Genomic DNA, 16,636 nt, shown 5'->3' with positions numbered 1-16,636 from the left:
TAAACGACATTAATTTCCGGACCCCCGGATATAGCTACTATATATAACTATAATATAAGACTACTCACTTCTGCTTTCGCAATGTTCACCAGTAAATCCAGCAAGACAAAGACATGTACCATCTACTGGATCACAATGAGCTCCATTATCACAGCTACAATTCTAGAATGAGTAAAAAAATGTTTACTATTAACTACATTTGACAATATTGCTCACACTAGGCAAGAAAAAGAAAGATCTTTTTCAGAAGATATCTGTAAAAAAATAAAATGTTGCTTTCAGAAACGGCAATGAATTTCAATCTCTTATCAATTGATTATAATTCAATTATTCCATAATGTAAAAAGATCAATTGCAAATTGTCTTAAATAAATGATTAAGTAAATGCATAATATTTTGAATGGAAAAAATATAAGTTTTGGACACTTTCGTCTCGTTATTAAAAAAAAATTAAAGTATGTTAAGTTTGTTACCAGCTTTCTTTGAGAAAAAAAATAATTTCATTATTTTTTTTACAAAGAAAACACATACCTTATACTTTTGAACTACTATTTTTTCAAACATAAAGGCAAATTTTCCGTAAAGCATAACGTCGAAAAAATTAAATCTTTTGGATTAACAGTACCTTAACTCTTTGAAACTTTTAAGTTTGAATTTCAGCATTTTTCAAAGTTTGTTGAAATAAATTTGAGAAACAGTTATAAAATTTCACTAGTTAAGTGGCTTTTTCCTATTCATTTTCAGTTGAAAAAGAGTGGGCTGGATTTGTCACCATGTTCACAGATTGTGCCCCCAAGTTTTGGGTATTAATATAATCAATATTATTGTGTCAACAATCTATATAATTTAGTACAGAGCAGTGATGGCTTAAAGGATAGAGCATTCGCCTTCCAATGAGGTGAACCAGGTTTGAATCCAAGCGATAGCTTGTCAGTACGAATTCTGCACCTGGCTTGCACCAATCACAGTGCTGATGTAAAATATCCTCAGTGGTAACCGAACCATGGGTTCGAGTCCCTTTGCCATCAGGCTAACCGTGGGAGGTTTTCCTGTCCATGTAAAGCAAATGCCGATTAATCAAAAAGTTTTCCCTCGAAGGCAAATTTCTCCACAGTACTTGATCCAGGAGTTCCTTTGTCATCTGGATTGGGTTCAAAATTACAAGGCTACAGAGTTGAACATTAGTAGTCGTATACCCAAAAATAGGACGGCCGTTCAAAAATTTTAAAGTAAAATTTAGTTCACTACAACTTTTTAAAAGTAATGTAGAGTTTAATTTTATAATAGCCAGAATTAGGGTAACTACAATACACTAAGTTGTACAAAGTCATACTTTCAACTCATCGATATAATTACAAAAAAATATTAACTAGGATAAGACTCTTACATTTACACAATTCAATCCCCATGTACCAATAGGGCATTCGTCTTGGCATCGGTCACCACGATATCCTGATGAACAGGTACACTTTCCGGTTAAATGGTTGCACGAGGCTCCATTGTAGCAGGAACATTTCTCAGAACAATTTCTACCATAATAACCAGGAGAACAAGGATTGGCACACACAGCTCCCTGGCAATATAAATTTAAATTAATATACAAAGGAGAACTTAAAAAAAGTATGCAATCAATTAAAAAAAAAATTTTTATAAATTTTTTTTCTTCTTAAATTCAAGTAGTTTATAGATCATAAAATTAAAAAAAATATATAAGGCAATGTTTATTGTCGAGTAATCTTTTGATTAACATTAATTTAAATATAATTAACCTGTAGGGTAGGTTTATGAGTTAAATTTATTTTTCTTTCAAACATTAAGATTACATGTTCAAAACAAGTTATATATTGCTAGTTATTAATTGCTGCATATCACAACATTAGTATGACTTCTGTTCAAAAATTTCTAGTATCATTAATAAATAAATTAATATTAATTTCTTAAAAATTGATACTTTACATTTTCTTAATTAATCATACTTGATACTTGTATAAAATAAAAATGTCACAGAAAACTTTTAATTTTAAAAAAACAATTTTGCAACATTTCATGTAAATAAATTTTTTTGATGTAATTTTGGAAAATTTCAACTTTTAAGTATCTCTTTCATGTTGCTATATAAAACAATTTTTGGAGAAAATTTTAATACAGAGAGACATTTAGAGAAAATGTTAAACAAATAAAAAGATTGTCCTCATTAAATTAATTTTTTTTATTATTATTTAAAGAGAGACTATTTAAGGTGAAGAAAAAATTGTATTAATTTTCAGTGATATATTTTGAAAGGTTCAAAGGTTGCGGTTTGTATCCAAAAAAAGTTTAGATCACGACTAAATTTGGGGAAGAGGGGACTATAATAATGAAAATGCCTGCATCACAGAAAAAAAGACAGAACCAATTTTTTTTTTATTTGATTAAAATAAAAAGAATTTTTGTTTTATAACAATAAATAATACAAATATTTTATAAAAATAAAAATGCATATAAAATAGTTAAAAATGCAATCACCACTTACAGTCCAGCCTGGAGGACAAAAGCAGTCACCTGTCACGGGAGAACAGGTGCCACCATTTTGACAATCACATTTATTGGAGCAGGATTCACCATGTGTTCCTTCAGGGCAGGGATCGATACAGCTAAAAATACAAATATAAAAATTAAGTTTACAAATGATACAAATACAAAAACTAAGTTTACAAATGAAACAAATATAAAAATCAAGTTTACAAATGAATGACAAATAACGCATAACAAGAATCATAACTTAAAATAACATCTGAATTATCATAATATATTTCAAAAAGGATTCTAAACTGTGTATTAATGTTCTTACAGTGGTCCTCTGTACCCGGCAGCACAAATGCAAGCACCAGATATTGGATTGCAAGAGGCACCATTTTCACAGCGGCACTCTTGTTCACAGTGGTAACCATAATAATTCTCATCACAAGGTTGACTGCAATCTGATCCTTGCCAACCTTAAGATAAAAAAAATAAAAATAAAATGTAATGAAAAGTAAAAATTATAATCTACTTCTCCTATAATATGATTCTTACCAAACTCAACACAAATGCATAGTAGACATAAGTATAAATTTACAATTTAATAATATTTTCCTAAAAATAGAGGATATCAAACAAATAATTAATATAAATTAAATATAAATTAATTTCATAAGAGCTGCCTCTTATGAAAGCTTAGTTTGGATTATTTATTTGATTGATAAAGATTTTAATGATTTGATTAAATTATTTTGATTGATATTTGAAAGATAAAAATTTCAAGAATCGCAACCCAAAAGCACTCTCCCTCACAATTTAAAAATAAACAAGTAATTAACATATTTTAATTAAGTTTATGCTAATATGTTTCTTTAAAATCAAAGGAAATGAAAATATATAAACTCCACTATTACATTTGTGTTTGAAAATTTGCATTTACCTAAAGCTTAATCTTTTCAGCATACTGTATATTTCCAAATTTATTGCTCAATACCATACTCCTCATTTAAGAGACGATGGTGAATACAGTATGCATAAGTCATTCCTTGGCTTCATTCCAACATACATTGTTAAACTAAATTTTCAACTAAATATGATATATATGAATTCTTAACTCATGAAGCCAAAAAGAGTAAATAATAATAAAAAATACTTTAATGGTATGTGATACATTTTAACAAGTGACAAAATTGATGTGTCTATAAACCCTATTATTAATAATAGGGTTAAAAAAACAATAATTTATTGAAATTATTATACGTAGCGGTTTAAAATTATAATTGTTTTATCCTCTGTGCATCAGTTGCATGAAGAGACAATAACCCCAAGCTACCAGACAACCACTAAAGGACTATGGACTAATGACTAATTAGTACTATTTTTATTGTTAGATAAAAAAATTTAACTGTTAAATTATTAATCTGAGGATATGGAAATATTTTACAAAGAAGTTATTAATGTTTCCAATTCAATTTAATAATGAAGTTTTTGAGTATTCAAATACTTGAGGAAAAAAAAACCTATAAAATTTATAATTTATATTTACCTCAGAATAATATAATTTCTCCAATAAAAAACTAAATTTAGTTAGTTATAAAACTAAATTTAGTTAGTTATAAATATGTATCATTTCAGTTTTTTTTTAAAAAAATATTGTTTTTGCTTGTCTAGTTAATTTGTTCCACTTTGCAGAGGCTTCTAATTAAGATTTTTTTTAAGGTATTCACACACTTCCCTTGATATTGTTGATAATAACTTTAACCTCGATAACTTTAAAATAACTTGCAAAAAAAAGTTTTTTTCTTTCCTAGTGTTTTTCAATGAAAACGTTGTTCATAGCAGGAATAATTCCATAATACTTACACACCCATTATTAAATAAATAAATAAAGGACGGATATGAAAGGATGTTTTTATGAATTATTTAAATAAATAAAATAATTCATAAAAACATCCAAATAATTTAAGATTTCAACAAGATACAAAAAATTTTGCTATCTTCTAATTGGTAGGAAAATAACTAAAATATATAGATATTTTTTTTAATAAATATAATAGGATTACAGAATAATTTTGTACTGTGTAAAAAAATAGAAAATTTCCTGTAAATTAGGAAGAACATAGGATATACATAAAATTCAATTAGTCTGTGAATCAATAAAACTGACAAAACTTGATTAGTTACCTGGCTTGCAAGTACATGTTCCAGTGACGGGATCACACAAAGCTTTGTTTTCACAAATACAATCTCTTTCACATTGAGCTCCATATTTACCAGTTGGGCAGGCTGGAGAAAATTTAAACATAAAAAATTAAATAATACATCGTATAACTATTAATAATCAAATAATAAGCTGTTCATATAAAATGTATGTACCTGTAATTATCTATAAAAACAGAGTTTAAATGACATAATTCTTTAAAGTATATTAAACAAATTTTCATTTACAAAACTTGTATTAAAAAAATAATAAAGGAAAAAAAAACAAAACTCTAATAAGAGCATTTCATTCACCAGACCTCATGCAGAAAAAGAACTGTGTACACCATATTTTTCATGCAAAATGAAAATTGTTGCAAGCTTATTTTTAAAATATCCTTCGGAGAGGAAGACAAGATTTGCGTGCAGGACTCTTAAAATTAATTTTAAAAAATATTTGTCCAAAGAATACCTCTAAAGCAACCAATAATTTTGTGAGAAAAATATTAATGTTCAGATTAGTAAATAGCTTACCATGATACACTAAACAGCATGAAAAAAGAAAAGTGACATTAAGAACAATTATAGATGATGGTTTCAATTTCAAAAAAAAGTAATTACATATGTATAAAAAAAATACTTACACACATTGCAACTAGGGCCACCAAAACCTGGTTGGCACTCACACTCCTCTGGTCCAACACATATACCATGGATGCATGGGTTGGAGCAATAAGCTATAAAATGAATTTCAATTTACTGAAGTGGTATATAAAAGGATTAAATTTCACTTTTCAATAATCAGTGCAATAAATAGAATGAGGATAATTCTGATGGCATTGGGATGTTATAAAGAGGATATATGAGAACTAAATGATATAAGCTCGCATTATAAAAATTTAGGCAGATTCAACATATTTTAAGAAACATTCAAGGTACTAGGTATAAATAAGAGCTATAACGAAATTCAATTTATTTATTGTATAGAGGTAAGACAAATCAAATGTATCTTAAAATCACATTCGTCTTTTTCACTTGACGCTTAAATTAGTTTAACTTTATTTAATTTTAATTATTTTCAAAAATGACATAAAAGCAAATTTAAAAAAAAAATGATTATTTGTTAAGGTTTTAAAAGTATTTTAAATACAGTAGAAAAAATACATCTGAAATAATCTTTGTTTTTGAGATCAGATTTTCACAAACTAAAAACTGATTTTTATGGCTCATAGGATTAACCTCAAACATGCTAATTCATTATTGTTAATTATCAATTACGGAATTTCTGGCTCAAAATTATATATAAAAAAAAGAAAGGGCTAGACACTATCTAGAAAATATGGTCCCACTAATTAAGTCCAGATAGTGGTCGAAAGTTCGGGCCTTTTAATTTTAATTTTACGATTTTACTGAATCTCAAGAAATGATTGTGCAATTCAAAATATTCTTACACCTAATTACAGAGCTTGTTTAATCTAAGACAGATCAATGGAATAAAAATAAGTTTTAATAATGGTTGAAAAAATGTTAAAATTAAATTGTTAGGCATACAAATTTTTACACCATTTTAAATGACGAAATACAAAATTGGAGCCATACCTTTATAGTAGTTTCTGAATTATAAAATTTCAAAACAGTTGTATCGAATTTTTCTATTTAAGAATTATCTATAAAAAAAATTTTTTCTAAAAATTATTTAAAATTACCGAACTTAAAATTATGTAAAAATTCCAGTTAAATTTTTTTTAGTATATTTATTAAAATAATAAATAAAATTTTTTCATTAAAATAACTTCAATGAGAGTCATAAGTAGGTACAAGAGTTTTTTGAATTGTTCTATTAGTTCCGTAGATATGACTAAAAACATAATAAGTGAAGTTAGCATCAAGGGGCCCAACCTTTGGTCCTTTTTCCTGATTAAACTAATGTACCACATTTACCAGATTGCTACTACCAACATATTTTGATAGCAGTCGAAAATCTAAATGTTTATTTAGAGGAAGTACGTTTTTGTGTCTAATTCCGTAGCACAATTAACAGTTAGCACTAAAATAAGCATATTTGAGGTTAATCCTTTGAACCATGAAGATGGTCTAAAAACGTGAAAATGGAGTTATTCTGGGTGATATCTNGATTCAACATATTTTAAGAAACATTCAAGGTACTAGGTATAAATAAGAGCTATAACGAAATTCAATTTATTTATTGTATAGAGGTAAGACAAATCAAATGTATCTTAAAATCACATTCGTCTTTTTCACTTGACGCTTAAATTAGTTTAACTTTATTTAATTTTAATTATTTTCAAAAATGACATAAAAGCAAATTTAAAAAAAAAATGATTATTTGTTAAGGTTTTAAAAGTATTTTAAATACAGTAGAAAAAATACATCTGAAATAATCTTTGTTTTTGAGATCAGATTTTCACAAACTAAAAACTGATTTTTATGGCTCATAGGATTAACCTCAAACATGCTAATTCATTATTGTTAATTATCAATTACGAAATCGCAAGCTCAAAATTATATATAAAAAAAGAAGGGGGTAGACACTATCTAGAAAATATGGTCCCATTAATTAAGTCCAGAGAGTGGTTGAAAGTTTGGGCCTTTTAATTTTAATTTCACTTTTTATGTTTTTATTGCATCTCTGGAAATAATTGTGCAATTCAAAATATTCTTACACCTAATTATAGAGCTTGTTTAATCTAAGACAGATCAATGGAATAAATATAAGTTTTAATAATGGTTGAAAAAATGCTAAAATTTAATTGTAGGGGATACAATTCTTTAGACCATTTTAAAATACATAATTTTAAAGAACAAAATTTGAATCATATCATTAGAGTAGTTTCTGAATTGCTACTACCAACATATTTTGATAGCAGTCGAAAATCCAAATCCGTTGGAAAAAAAAAACTATGTTTCTTTAGAGGAAGTACGTTTTTGTGTCTAATTCCGTAGCTCAATTAACAGTTAGCACTAATAAGCATATTTGAGGTTAACCCTTTGAACCATGAAGATGGTCTAAAAACGTGAAAATGGAGTTATTCTGGGTGATATCTTTTCTTTCTTACTGCTCACTGAACTTTACTTAAAAAAGAACTCAAATGGCAATATTCACTCAGTGCAGAACGAAAGAAAAAAGGATCACGATGAGGGTGCTGCTGTGGGATTTTGAGAACCCACATGAAGAAAATTAACTACCTCATCAAAACAAATCAGAAACATAGAAAGGTAGGAATGACTTACGTATGCATCTTGATTCATCAGCTGTCAATACAAATCCTTTACAACAAGTATTGACTGTTCTAGTGTTTGTTTTAGGCTCTGTTTTATAACCAGTAGTATATGCTATCCTGTAATAATAAATAACAAAAATTTATGAGTCATATAAAGTGAATATTGGAAATCTGCTTTGATTTTAGCAGTAAATATTGTAGTTAAGGACATGCATTATTGAATTTCTATTTGTAGAACTCACTTTTTTTCTAGTATCATTTCTAAACTAATTTTGTTTCCTTTAATTTGCAAGTTCATAATAATTTTGAAATAATTAATTTACTTACCTACTATTTAAAATAGAAGGAGGGAAAAAAAGACAAACAAAATGCAGCAAAAAAAAAAAAAAAAAAAAATGCAAGATAGTATAATGACGGATAGAATTATTATAAAGGTTATGAATGTGGTTAAATCATAATTTCTACTGTTAAAATATAGTCTATTTATTAGTTTATTTTTATAGATGCCCTAAAGAATTCTTCAATCTACTTAAAAAACTAAGAATACCTTTATTAGATAAAGCTATCAAATGAATATGAACTTTATTTGACAATTTACTGGAATCAATTAAGCCGTTAATATGCACATTATTCAGTTAATCTGCAGTTAATTAGAGTAATCCCTATAAGTGCAAAATCAAGGGTTTTTCCGCAATTAACCCACATAAATGAGCGTATTAACAGTTTCTGTATCGTTAAAGTTCTTAAGTGTGTTTCCCTAAAATTCTATCTATTATTTGATTAGATTTATTCACTTAATTCTTTAGATGTCTATGTATATAAAAAAGAAAGTACGTTTCTCTGTCTGTCCTTTATAGACTCCATCTGATAGAGAGCGATAAAATTTGGCATACTGATAGTTCGAAGCACGGGGAATTAGAACATTCTACTATGACAAGTTCCAGAAGGATGAGAGAAAAAGGAAATGGGATTTTCGATAGGTTAAGAGTTAGTCAACGTTTTAAATTTAATTATAGACGATTCTATTCGTCAAATATTTTTAAGGTAATAGTGATATTTGCTAGTTATAGCTCCATTTGCTCAAATATTACCAAAGTAGATTGCAGATTATCTTGGTATGTTGTAGATTATCCAGATAAGGTTGGAAAAACTACATTATTCTTGTAGTTTACTACAACTGCTTTGTTACAAATGTAGTTGACTACAACTACTTTTTGTAAATTTAGTGACTACAAACTACTTTTGAAATGTAGAAACAATTTAACAAATTTTAGGAGACTAACTTTGCACCCTTGTTCTAAACTCTTTTGCACAAAAAATTGGCTTATTTTTTTGGCACATGAGGAATTATTAAAGTTTTTATTCGTGTTTACATGAGCTATTTTGTTGTTCTAAGCCATTGTTTTCCGAATTAATTCTTCTAAACTTCAACTTTTTATGCCTTTCTCGACAACGAATATTTAATCTAAAATATGTTAAGAAATAATCAAATATTTGGAGTTTCAAAGTTAAAATCTTTCATGCTCTTTTATTTCCTCTAAAAAATTAAGTACTTCGAAAATATGTTCCCCTTCCTTGAAATAACATTACTAGTTTCACGAGTGGGCATTCGCATGTGAAAGTGTGACCCAAGTCATTGCTTATCTATTTTTTGTAACGGCTGATTTAAATATTAGTTATACGTGATTTTTAATACGTAATTTCTGTTAACGTTCAGCTACAGCCATAGGGTCAATTTCATTCCATCCATTGACGGACCCACGAAAATTTGCATCCATCAAATTAGTTGCGTTACAACCATGTTTCTTTACTAAACTAACGTTAAAAAAAGTTTGTATCGCACAACTTACTACACTACTTTTTTAAAAAAAGTAACACACTACAAACTATGAAAAAAGTAGCGTTCTACAGTAGTTCCACTATTTGTACCTTGTGGGAAAGACCATTAGACAATGTCAACCTACATCTATCAAAAGGTACCTCAAAATTGAATCAAGTTAGCATGTCTTATATACAAGTGAATTGATGTTTAATGAATGTAGTGGTAGTTACGCCACAATACTCCCCCACCAGAATTTTATCAGGGAAAGAATTCCATGAACGGATACCACTAGTTGCTGTATTTATGACAGACCGTTAGAGCTGGATTAAGGTCACCGGGTTTTGAGCTTTAGCCATGAGAGCTGTAGTAAGTTCATGATTATACATGAGGACTATCCTGTGTTGCTATTAGCAGTCGCTGTGTGTAAATGAGACACTGAGAAGCATCAGCGTGAGGAGGACGACGACGCAGTCACAAATAGCAGGTCAACTTTTCAATAAGGACCATATATCGAAATAATCATGATCATATCGCGCCCGGGTCACCAATGTGGGGGAAGACCATTAGATTATGCCAATTTTCATTTCTCAAAAGATACCTCAAGATTGAATCAAGTTTGCAATGTCTTATATACTAGTGAATTGATGTTTAATAATTGTAGTAGTAGTTACACCACAGTGCGCTACTTCCGACCAGTGACCTCGGTAATTCGAGAAATTAAACAATTTTTAGGTACTTAACAGATCACTCAATCTGTGCATTAAATTAATCTGATTTCTATACTTAAGTAATAATATTTATAGATAAATTAATTCCAGAAATGCATAATTTGAAATCTTACCTATATCGTGAGCATCTCGGTGGGAATGATAAGCACCATGTGAATGAACGTATTTGATATGGTTTATTATATGAAACTCTAACTGTCGTTAAATATCTGCAAAAGAAATGAGGTAAATCAGTTTGTAATAGAGAGAAACATGTTAAAAATGGATATGAAATATGTTTTCATTGCTTACGTTTCCTGTTTTGCACAAACATTTGGCCCATCTTCCAAACATTGACTTAATGATAAAATGGAGAGGATGAATGTATACAGAACTACCCATTGGCGTAGCATCGTAAGAACTGGAAAAGAAAATTTTATTAAATCGAATTAAAATTTTTATTTTTTAACAGCCGACCCGATTTTGGGCTTACGTCTTTTAATATTCAACTCCGTAGCCTTGTAATAGTGAACCCAATCCAGAAGACAAGGAAACTCTTGGATCGAGTATTAAAAGAAAATTGCCTTCGTGGAGGATTTTTGATGGAAATAACCTGCATTTGCGTTACATGGAGAGAAAAACCACGAAAACCTATCACGGTTAGCCTAACGGCAAGTGGACTCTAACCCATGATCCGTCTACCACTGAAGATATTTCACTTCAGCACTGTGGTCAGTGCAAGGCGGCAATTCGTATCGACCAGCCATTGATGGAATTCGAACCCGGTTCACCTCATTGGAAGGCGAAAGCTCTATCCCCTGAGCCATCACGGCTCTAACGCTTTAAACATTGTTTAAAAAAAATCTAGGATAGAGCGTTCGCCTCCCAATGAGGTGAACCGGGTTCGCAATGGCTGGAACCCCAGCAATGGCTGGTCGATACGAATTCTTTACCCGGCTCACACCGGCTATAGTGCTAAAGAAAAATATCCTCAGTGGTAGATGGGTCATGATGGGGTAGAGTCCCCTTACCGTAAGGCTAACCGACGGAGGGTTTCGGGGTTTTCCTCTCCATGTAACAAAAATGCGGGTTAGTTCCATCAAAAAGTCCTCCACGAAGGCAAAATTTCTCCCAATGCTTGATCCAGGAGTTCCCTTGTCTTCTGGTTTGGGTGCAAAATTACAAGGCTGCGGAGTTGAACATTGGTAGCCGTACGCTCAAAATTGGTTGGGCTGTTCAACGACGGTTTTAAAATAAAATAAAAGCAGTTATAAATTGCGACTAAAGGTCGCTAAAATGGAAAATGTTAAGTAAGCATATTTTTAGTGGTTTCGGATCCCTTCTTGCGTAAGCAGCAAGACTACGCAAATAGTGAGATTTTTCTCATAAAACAAAAAATAATAATAAAAATAAAAATGTTATTTATCTCCAAATTCAGATATTTCTGAAATTCATAAGAAAATTTAAGCAAGAGAAAATTCAACTATAAAAGCAGGTTCTTAGTTATAGGAAAGCATTTGGAACCCGCCGTATGTATCCCNCCCCCCCCCCCGATCATAAAGAGTCGCTAAAAACAACTTTCAGACTTTTTTTTAACACTTAAGTAAATTTCTTTGAGTATTTGTATTATGCAGACAGTTTCAAGTCAGGACTAATCATTTAAATATTGCCATTTTTATCAAAACAAAATTTTATTTTAAAGTTGAGACGTTTTGTAAAGGTTACAGGAAATGTTACAACCCCGAAAGCTAACGTGCTCAGAACCCCAGGCTCTCAAAACCGACCTTTTATTAAAGGATAAGTTATTCACGATATCTTCACTTTCTTATTGCTGGTAAATATTTTTTTAAAAAATGACAAAAAAATTGCAACATGTAGACGACCGTTAAATTTTACAAATGCATATACATATGTATGTTACCGTGAATAATCGAAATCAAGAGAATGTCGACTTTCACCAGTGGATGTCAACAATTCCATAGTCGCGTTGGTGAATGTCCGAAATATTTGTTTTACCTGATTTAATATTAATTTATTCCTTTATATTATTATATTTATTCGATATTTTAATATCTGCTGAGGTTAGATTAGGGGAAACATTATTCGGAGTACCGGTTAAATACATACTGGGCAGTCAGTGCCGTTCCTGGCGGGTATGCAGCGAATGCCCCGCACGCAGGCGCCCAATTTAAGGGGCGCCAAATTGAACTATTCGAAAAAAAATAATTATAGCAAATTATTAAGAATCAAATTATTAAAAATCAAATTATAGCAAAGCTATAAACTTTGATTACAGGAAGAAACTGTAAACTAATATAAGAAGTAACTTCTACACTGGAATTTACATGCAAAAAATCTGTTGTCTGTGTTATGTTCTAAAACTACCTTGTTATTTGATAATTAGGTACTTGGGTATTAGACAGATCTTGCACATTTTCAAGTTAACGGATTTGTTTGCGTTGAGCGCCGTTTGAGAGTTTTAACTCAATTCACTCAGTTGAGTGAATTGAGTTATATTAGATTTTTTGTTAATTTCCGAATGGACGTGTTTTATTTATGACCTATATTGTACGTTAATAGTCTATTTTATTTGATGTCGAAAATAAATTTTTTGTCATATTTTTTCGTTGTTTTATTTTATTACGCCCATTTTCATAATTAAACACTTACACTAAAGTGACTTTAGTCTATGAGGAAACTATTTAGTTTAAACCTCAAACTAAAAATGATTATGAAAATTGGCCTTATCATCAAAATTTAAGCATAGTATATAGGGGCGCACAAAATTATTCTTGCACGCAGGCGTTCGCCACGCCAGGAACGGCACTGTGGGCAGTGGCACTTGATCTCAAAGAACATCAGTGTAGGGTATACCGGGCAAATGTATACTGGGCAGTGGCACTTAACAAGACCCAGTATACATTTCGAACATTTACCAAAGCGACTACGTGATTGTCAACAAATTGATTGTCAACGTGATTGCCCTGTGGAGGTCAACAACCACCAATTTCGGTAATTTACAGTTAATTACATCTTTGTCGTTCAGTGAACACAATATTTTCAAGATTGTATTAATCAATGCCTTTTGAAGGGATGGTTGAAATAAGGACAATTGTCACAGGACCCGGGATTGCTAAGGACCCAGTGGAAATTGCTTAGAGAAAGTGAAAGTTCAAACAAAAAGTTCCTTAAAAAATTATAGAGTATTTCCCTCGTAATAAAATATTCTGCTCGTAAAAAGTTGTATTTTAACCTGCAGTCTTCTCCGCATAGCAAAACCGGGTTTTCCATGTTATTAGAGACAGGGTGCGTAGTCAAATCTTTCAACAAAAAATAAGCACCTTTTAAGTACTTTTTAAGAACTCAAAGATATTTTTAAGCAATTGAAAGAATGCAAAATGGTTTTCAAAGACTTTACACGATTATGATACAACAAATAGTTTCTGACAAAGAACTCTTTTCTTGATTGATTACATTAGCCACCATAAAAAAAATCGAGAGATTTTTCGGTTTGATTGCAGAGGGTGGAAAATGAAGCCTGAACTGGAGAATATCTTGCAAACTGCAGCAGAGTTGCACATGAGAGTGCTAGAATCTCACCAAACTCGGCTCAGTAGACGCACATGCGAACTCAAATATTTCATCAAACATGTAAAATGATTAGGGGCGTTTTCATACGCTATGGACCGATGATAGTTCTGAAATGGAGTGTGGTTGAATGAACTGTGAAAACGGCGAATAGAACAATGTGAAAAGCACGCTCTTGAATAATATGTTCGAAAATCGACATGATAAAGAAAAAAAAATCTCAGTTTCGAAAAGGGAAAATAAAGCACTTTCTAAAAACACCTAATAAAAAAAGCACCTTTAAGGGCTTTTAAAAAAAGAACATCGAAAATAAGCACCTTTAAGTACTTTTTAAAAACGCTACGCACCATGAGAGAGGGAAATAGTGAAAAGGGGAGAAACAAAAACAAAAAAAAAAAAAAAAAAAAAAAAAAAAAAAAAAAAAAAAAAAAAAATCGAATTTTCACATAAAATTTAAAATTTAACTTTTTGTATTTCGAGTAGCAATAAATTTCCTTTCACTTCCCACGTTTAGAACAAAATCATTTCAGCTTTGCTATTCCGCTCAATAAAAAAACGTAGTCGCACTGACCCCTTTAGATGCTCCAACCTTGATTTTGACTGGTATCAGGTATTTATTTCCGTTGCCCCACTTAACTTATCGTCTGGAAGTAATAACACTCAATATCGAACTTGACATCGGAATTGTTTATAAATTATTCCAACCAACTCCGTCCACTTCCAATTGGGAAGTATTTTTAGGAACTTTACCGATTTTTACCTTTTTTTTTCCGACTTAAGAAATAGAAAGCATTTTTGCAAAGAAGCACTCTTATTTATCGACTACATTCAGTGAAGAGCATTCTTTGTGATTAAAGGCGCCATTGAAAGAAGAACTATTTGGAGAAACGAGAGAGGCCCATTACTGCCAGTAGTGGTTGTTATTCATTTAGCCGACGCTTAAGTTTATGACGATGTGTTAACGTTCTCTCAGTGGCGTTTAAAGTAGGAGGAAGAGAATATTGCTGTTAAAGGTGTTACGGACAAGATAAAAAAGAAAGAAAGCAGTACAAAAAGGTGAAACCATTGAAAAGGTTAATTATGAAAAAGTAGGAGAAAAAATGAAAGCAGAAAATCGTGCCAGTAATAAAAAGAAATGGAGGAAAAAATAGTTCATATTGGATCTTTTAACAAAGTACTGCTAAATATTTTCAAACATCATTGATTTTGGTCAAAACTATTTTTTATGCTTAACTTTTTAACTTATTTTATAATTTATAGAGGTTGGGATTTTTTTTAAGTCTGATTTCCCCAATATTAAAAATCATTCGTGATTTTTTGTAAAAAAAATATTGATTTAAATGAAAAAAAAAAACATTTATAGAGTATAATTTATAAATAAATACTTAAGTTTGTGGTATTTTTTTAAAGTCTCATTTCATTGATATTAAAGGTTTTATTTATTGAAATCATGGGATCAATAAATATGCAGTTGGAGTATGTAAATAATAAAGACAGACTTGTTCTGCTAAGAGAAGTTTTGAATAATTGAGTTTTTGATCAAAATTTATTCATTTGATATTTGAGAATTTAGGTCTTGGCATCTGCAAATCCACGAGAGTGTTTAGCTTGTGAGTGATTAGTTTGTATTAATTACATAAATATTCTAACTGTTAAATTCAGTAATTAACTCATAATATTGTTTTTAAAAAACATAGGGTATTATTAATGCATTTTATCAGACATTTGATTCGTAAAATGCAACAAAAAATAATAAAACAAAATAAATTAAATAAAAAAAACTCATATTTAAAAAAAAATCTATTAAATTTTTAAAAAATCTTATTCTTTTTAATTTTTTAAAAAAATGATTTTTGCAAACTTTACGTGCCATGCAAGACGGTAACTGGATGACCCCGCCATTTCGTATATAAGCGAACTGAAACCGATATAAATTTTTAAATAGAAAAGATATAGAAAGTTACACGTCTAAAATGACACAAAGAAAGTCCAATAAATCCATGTAAACATCATTTCTGAATACGAAATTACAAAGAACATTAACAATAGTAGAAGTCAAACAAAAAAAGGAAGAAGAAAAAAAAGTACTCGTCCCACCCTTAACGATTTACGGAAGCTAGCATATCAAACAGCGTCACACATGTGTAAAAAATAAACGAATTAAAGAGCCTCAAAGCTATCTGACAACAAGGTTAGCCCTCTCTAAGACCATGGAACATTCAATTGGATAGAACAAGAGAGAAAAAAATTGTTTCAAGTGTTGTTAGACACAGTTGTACAACTGCACGCGAGAGCAGGAAGCCCAAAATCTGTGTCTCAATGATAGACTTCCTGCAAAAGCTTTATGGAACTTACCAAATCCTTGTTTTTGTCACCCACATGTCCTTTGGAAAAGAATTATATTTTAGTCGCGGTTTGGCGACAGGAAAATAATCTTGTTTACTTTATAAAAAACCACGCGCGCTTTCATCCGTCGGGCTTGCGGCCTAATGGTGACTTAATGATGCGGTTTGTCAGATCGTTATGTTGAACATAATGATGCATATTAATGAAATTTACTTGTTTTCTTTAACACTTTC

At 30.3% G+C, this 16,636-nt stretch overlaps 1 protein-coding gene across 3 annotated transcripts in view; it reads right to left on the bottom strand.

The window, feature by feature from the left end:
• The window catches only part of LOC107455244 (protein draper), a 125,210-nt gene that overhangs the window by 20,754 nt on the left and 87,820 nt on the right, over nt 1–16,636 (bottom strand). For all 3 annotated transcript variants that reach the window (XM_071178333.1, XM_071178334.1, XM_071178332.1), the window contains 9 exons: nt 10,782–10,890; nt 10,604–10,699; nt 7,951–8,057; nt 5,343–5,435; nt 4,684–4,785; nt 2,831–2,975; nt 2,513–2,633; nt 1,388–1,573; nt 69–162 (listed from right to left, as the gene is read on the bottom strand). In XM_071178333.1, the coding sequence (XP_071034434.1) occupies nt 69–162; nt 1,388–1,573; nt 2,513–2,633; nt 2,831–2,975; nt 4,684–4,785; nt 5,343–5,435; nt 7,951–8,057; nt 10,604–10,699; nt 10,782–10,882 (1,045 nt within the window). In that variant the 5' untranslated portion in view covers nt 10,883–10,890. The remainder of the gene's footprint in view (nt 1–68; nt 163–1,387; nt 1,574–2,512; nt 2,634–2,830; nt 2,976–4,683; nt 4,786–5,342; nt 5,436–7,950; nt 8,058–10,603; nt 10,700–10,781; nt 10,891–16,636) is intronic.

This window comes from Parasteatoda tepidariorum, chromosome 3 (genome assembly GCF_043381705.1).
Source record: "Parasteatoda tepidariorum isolate YZ-2023 chromosome 3, CAS_Ptep_4.0, whole genome shotgun sequence".
Classification (NCBI taxonomy): domain Eukaryota; kingdom Metazoa; phylum Arthropoda; class Arachnida; order Araneae; family Theridiidae; genus Parasteatoda; species Parasteatoda tepidariorum.
The sequence above is the reverse complement of the archived record's forward strand: the minus strand, read 5'-3'. Positions and strand labels throughout refer to the sequence as shown.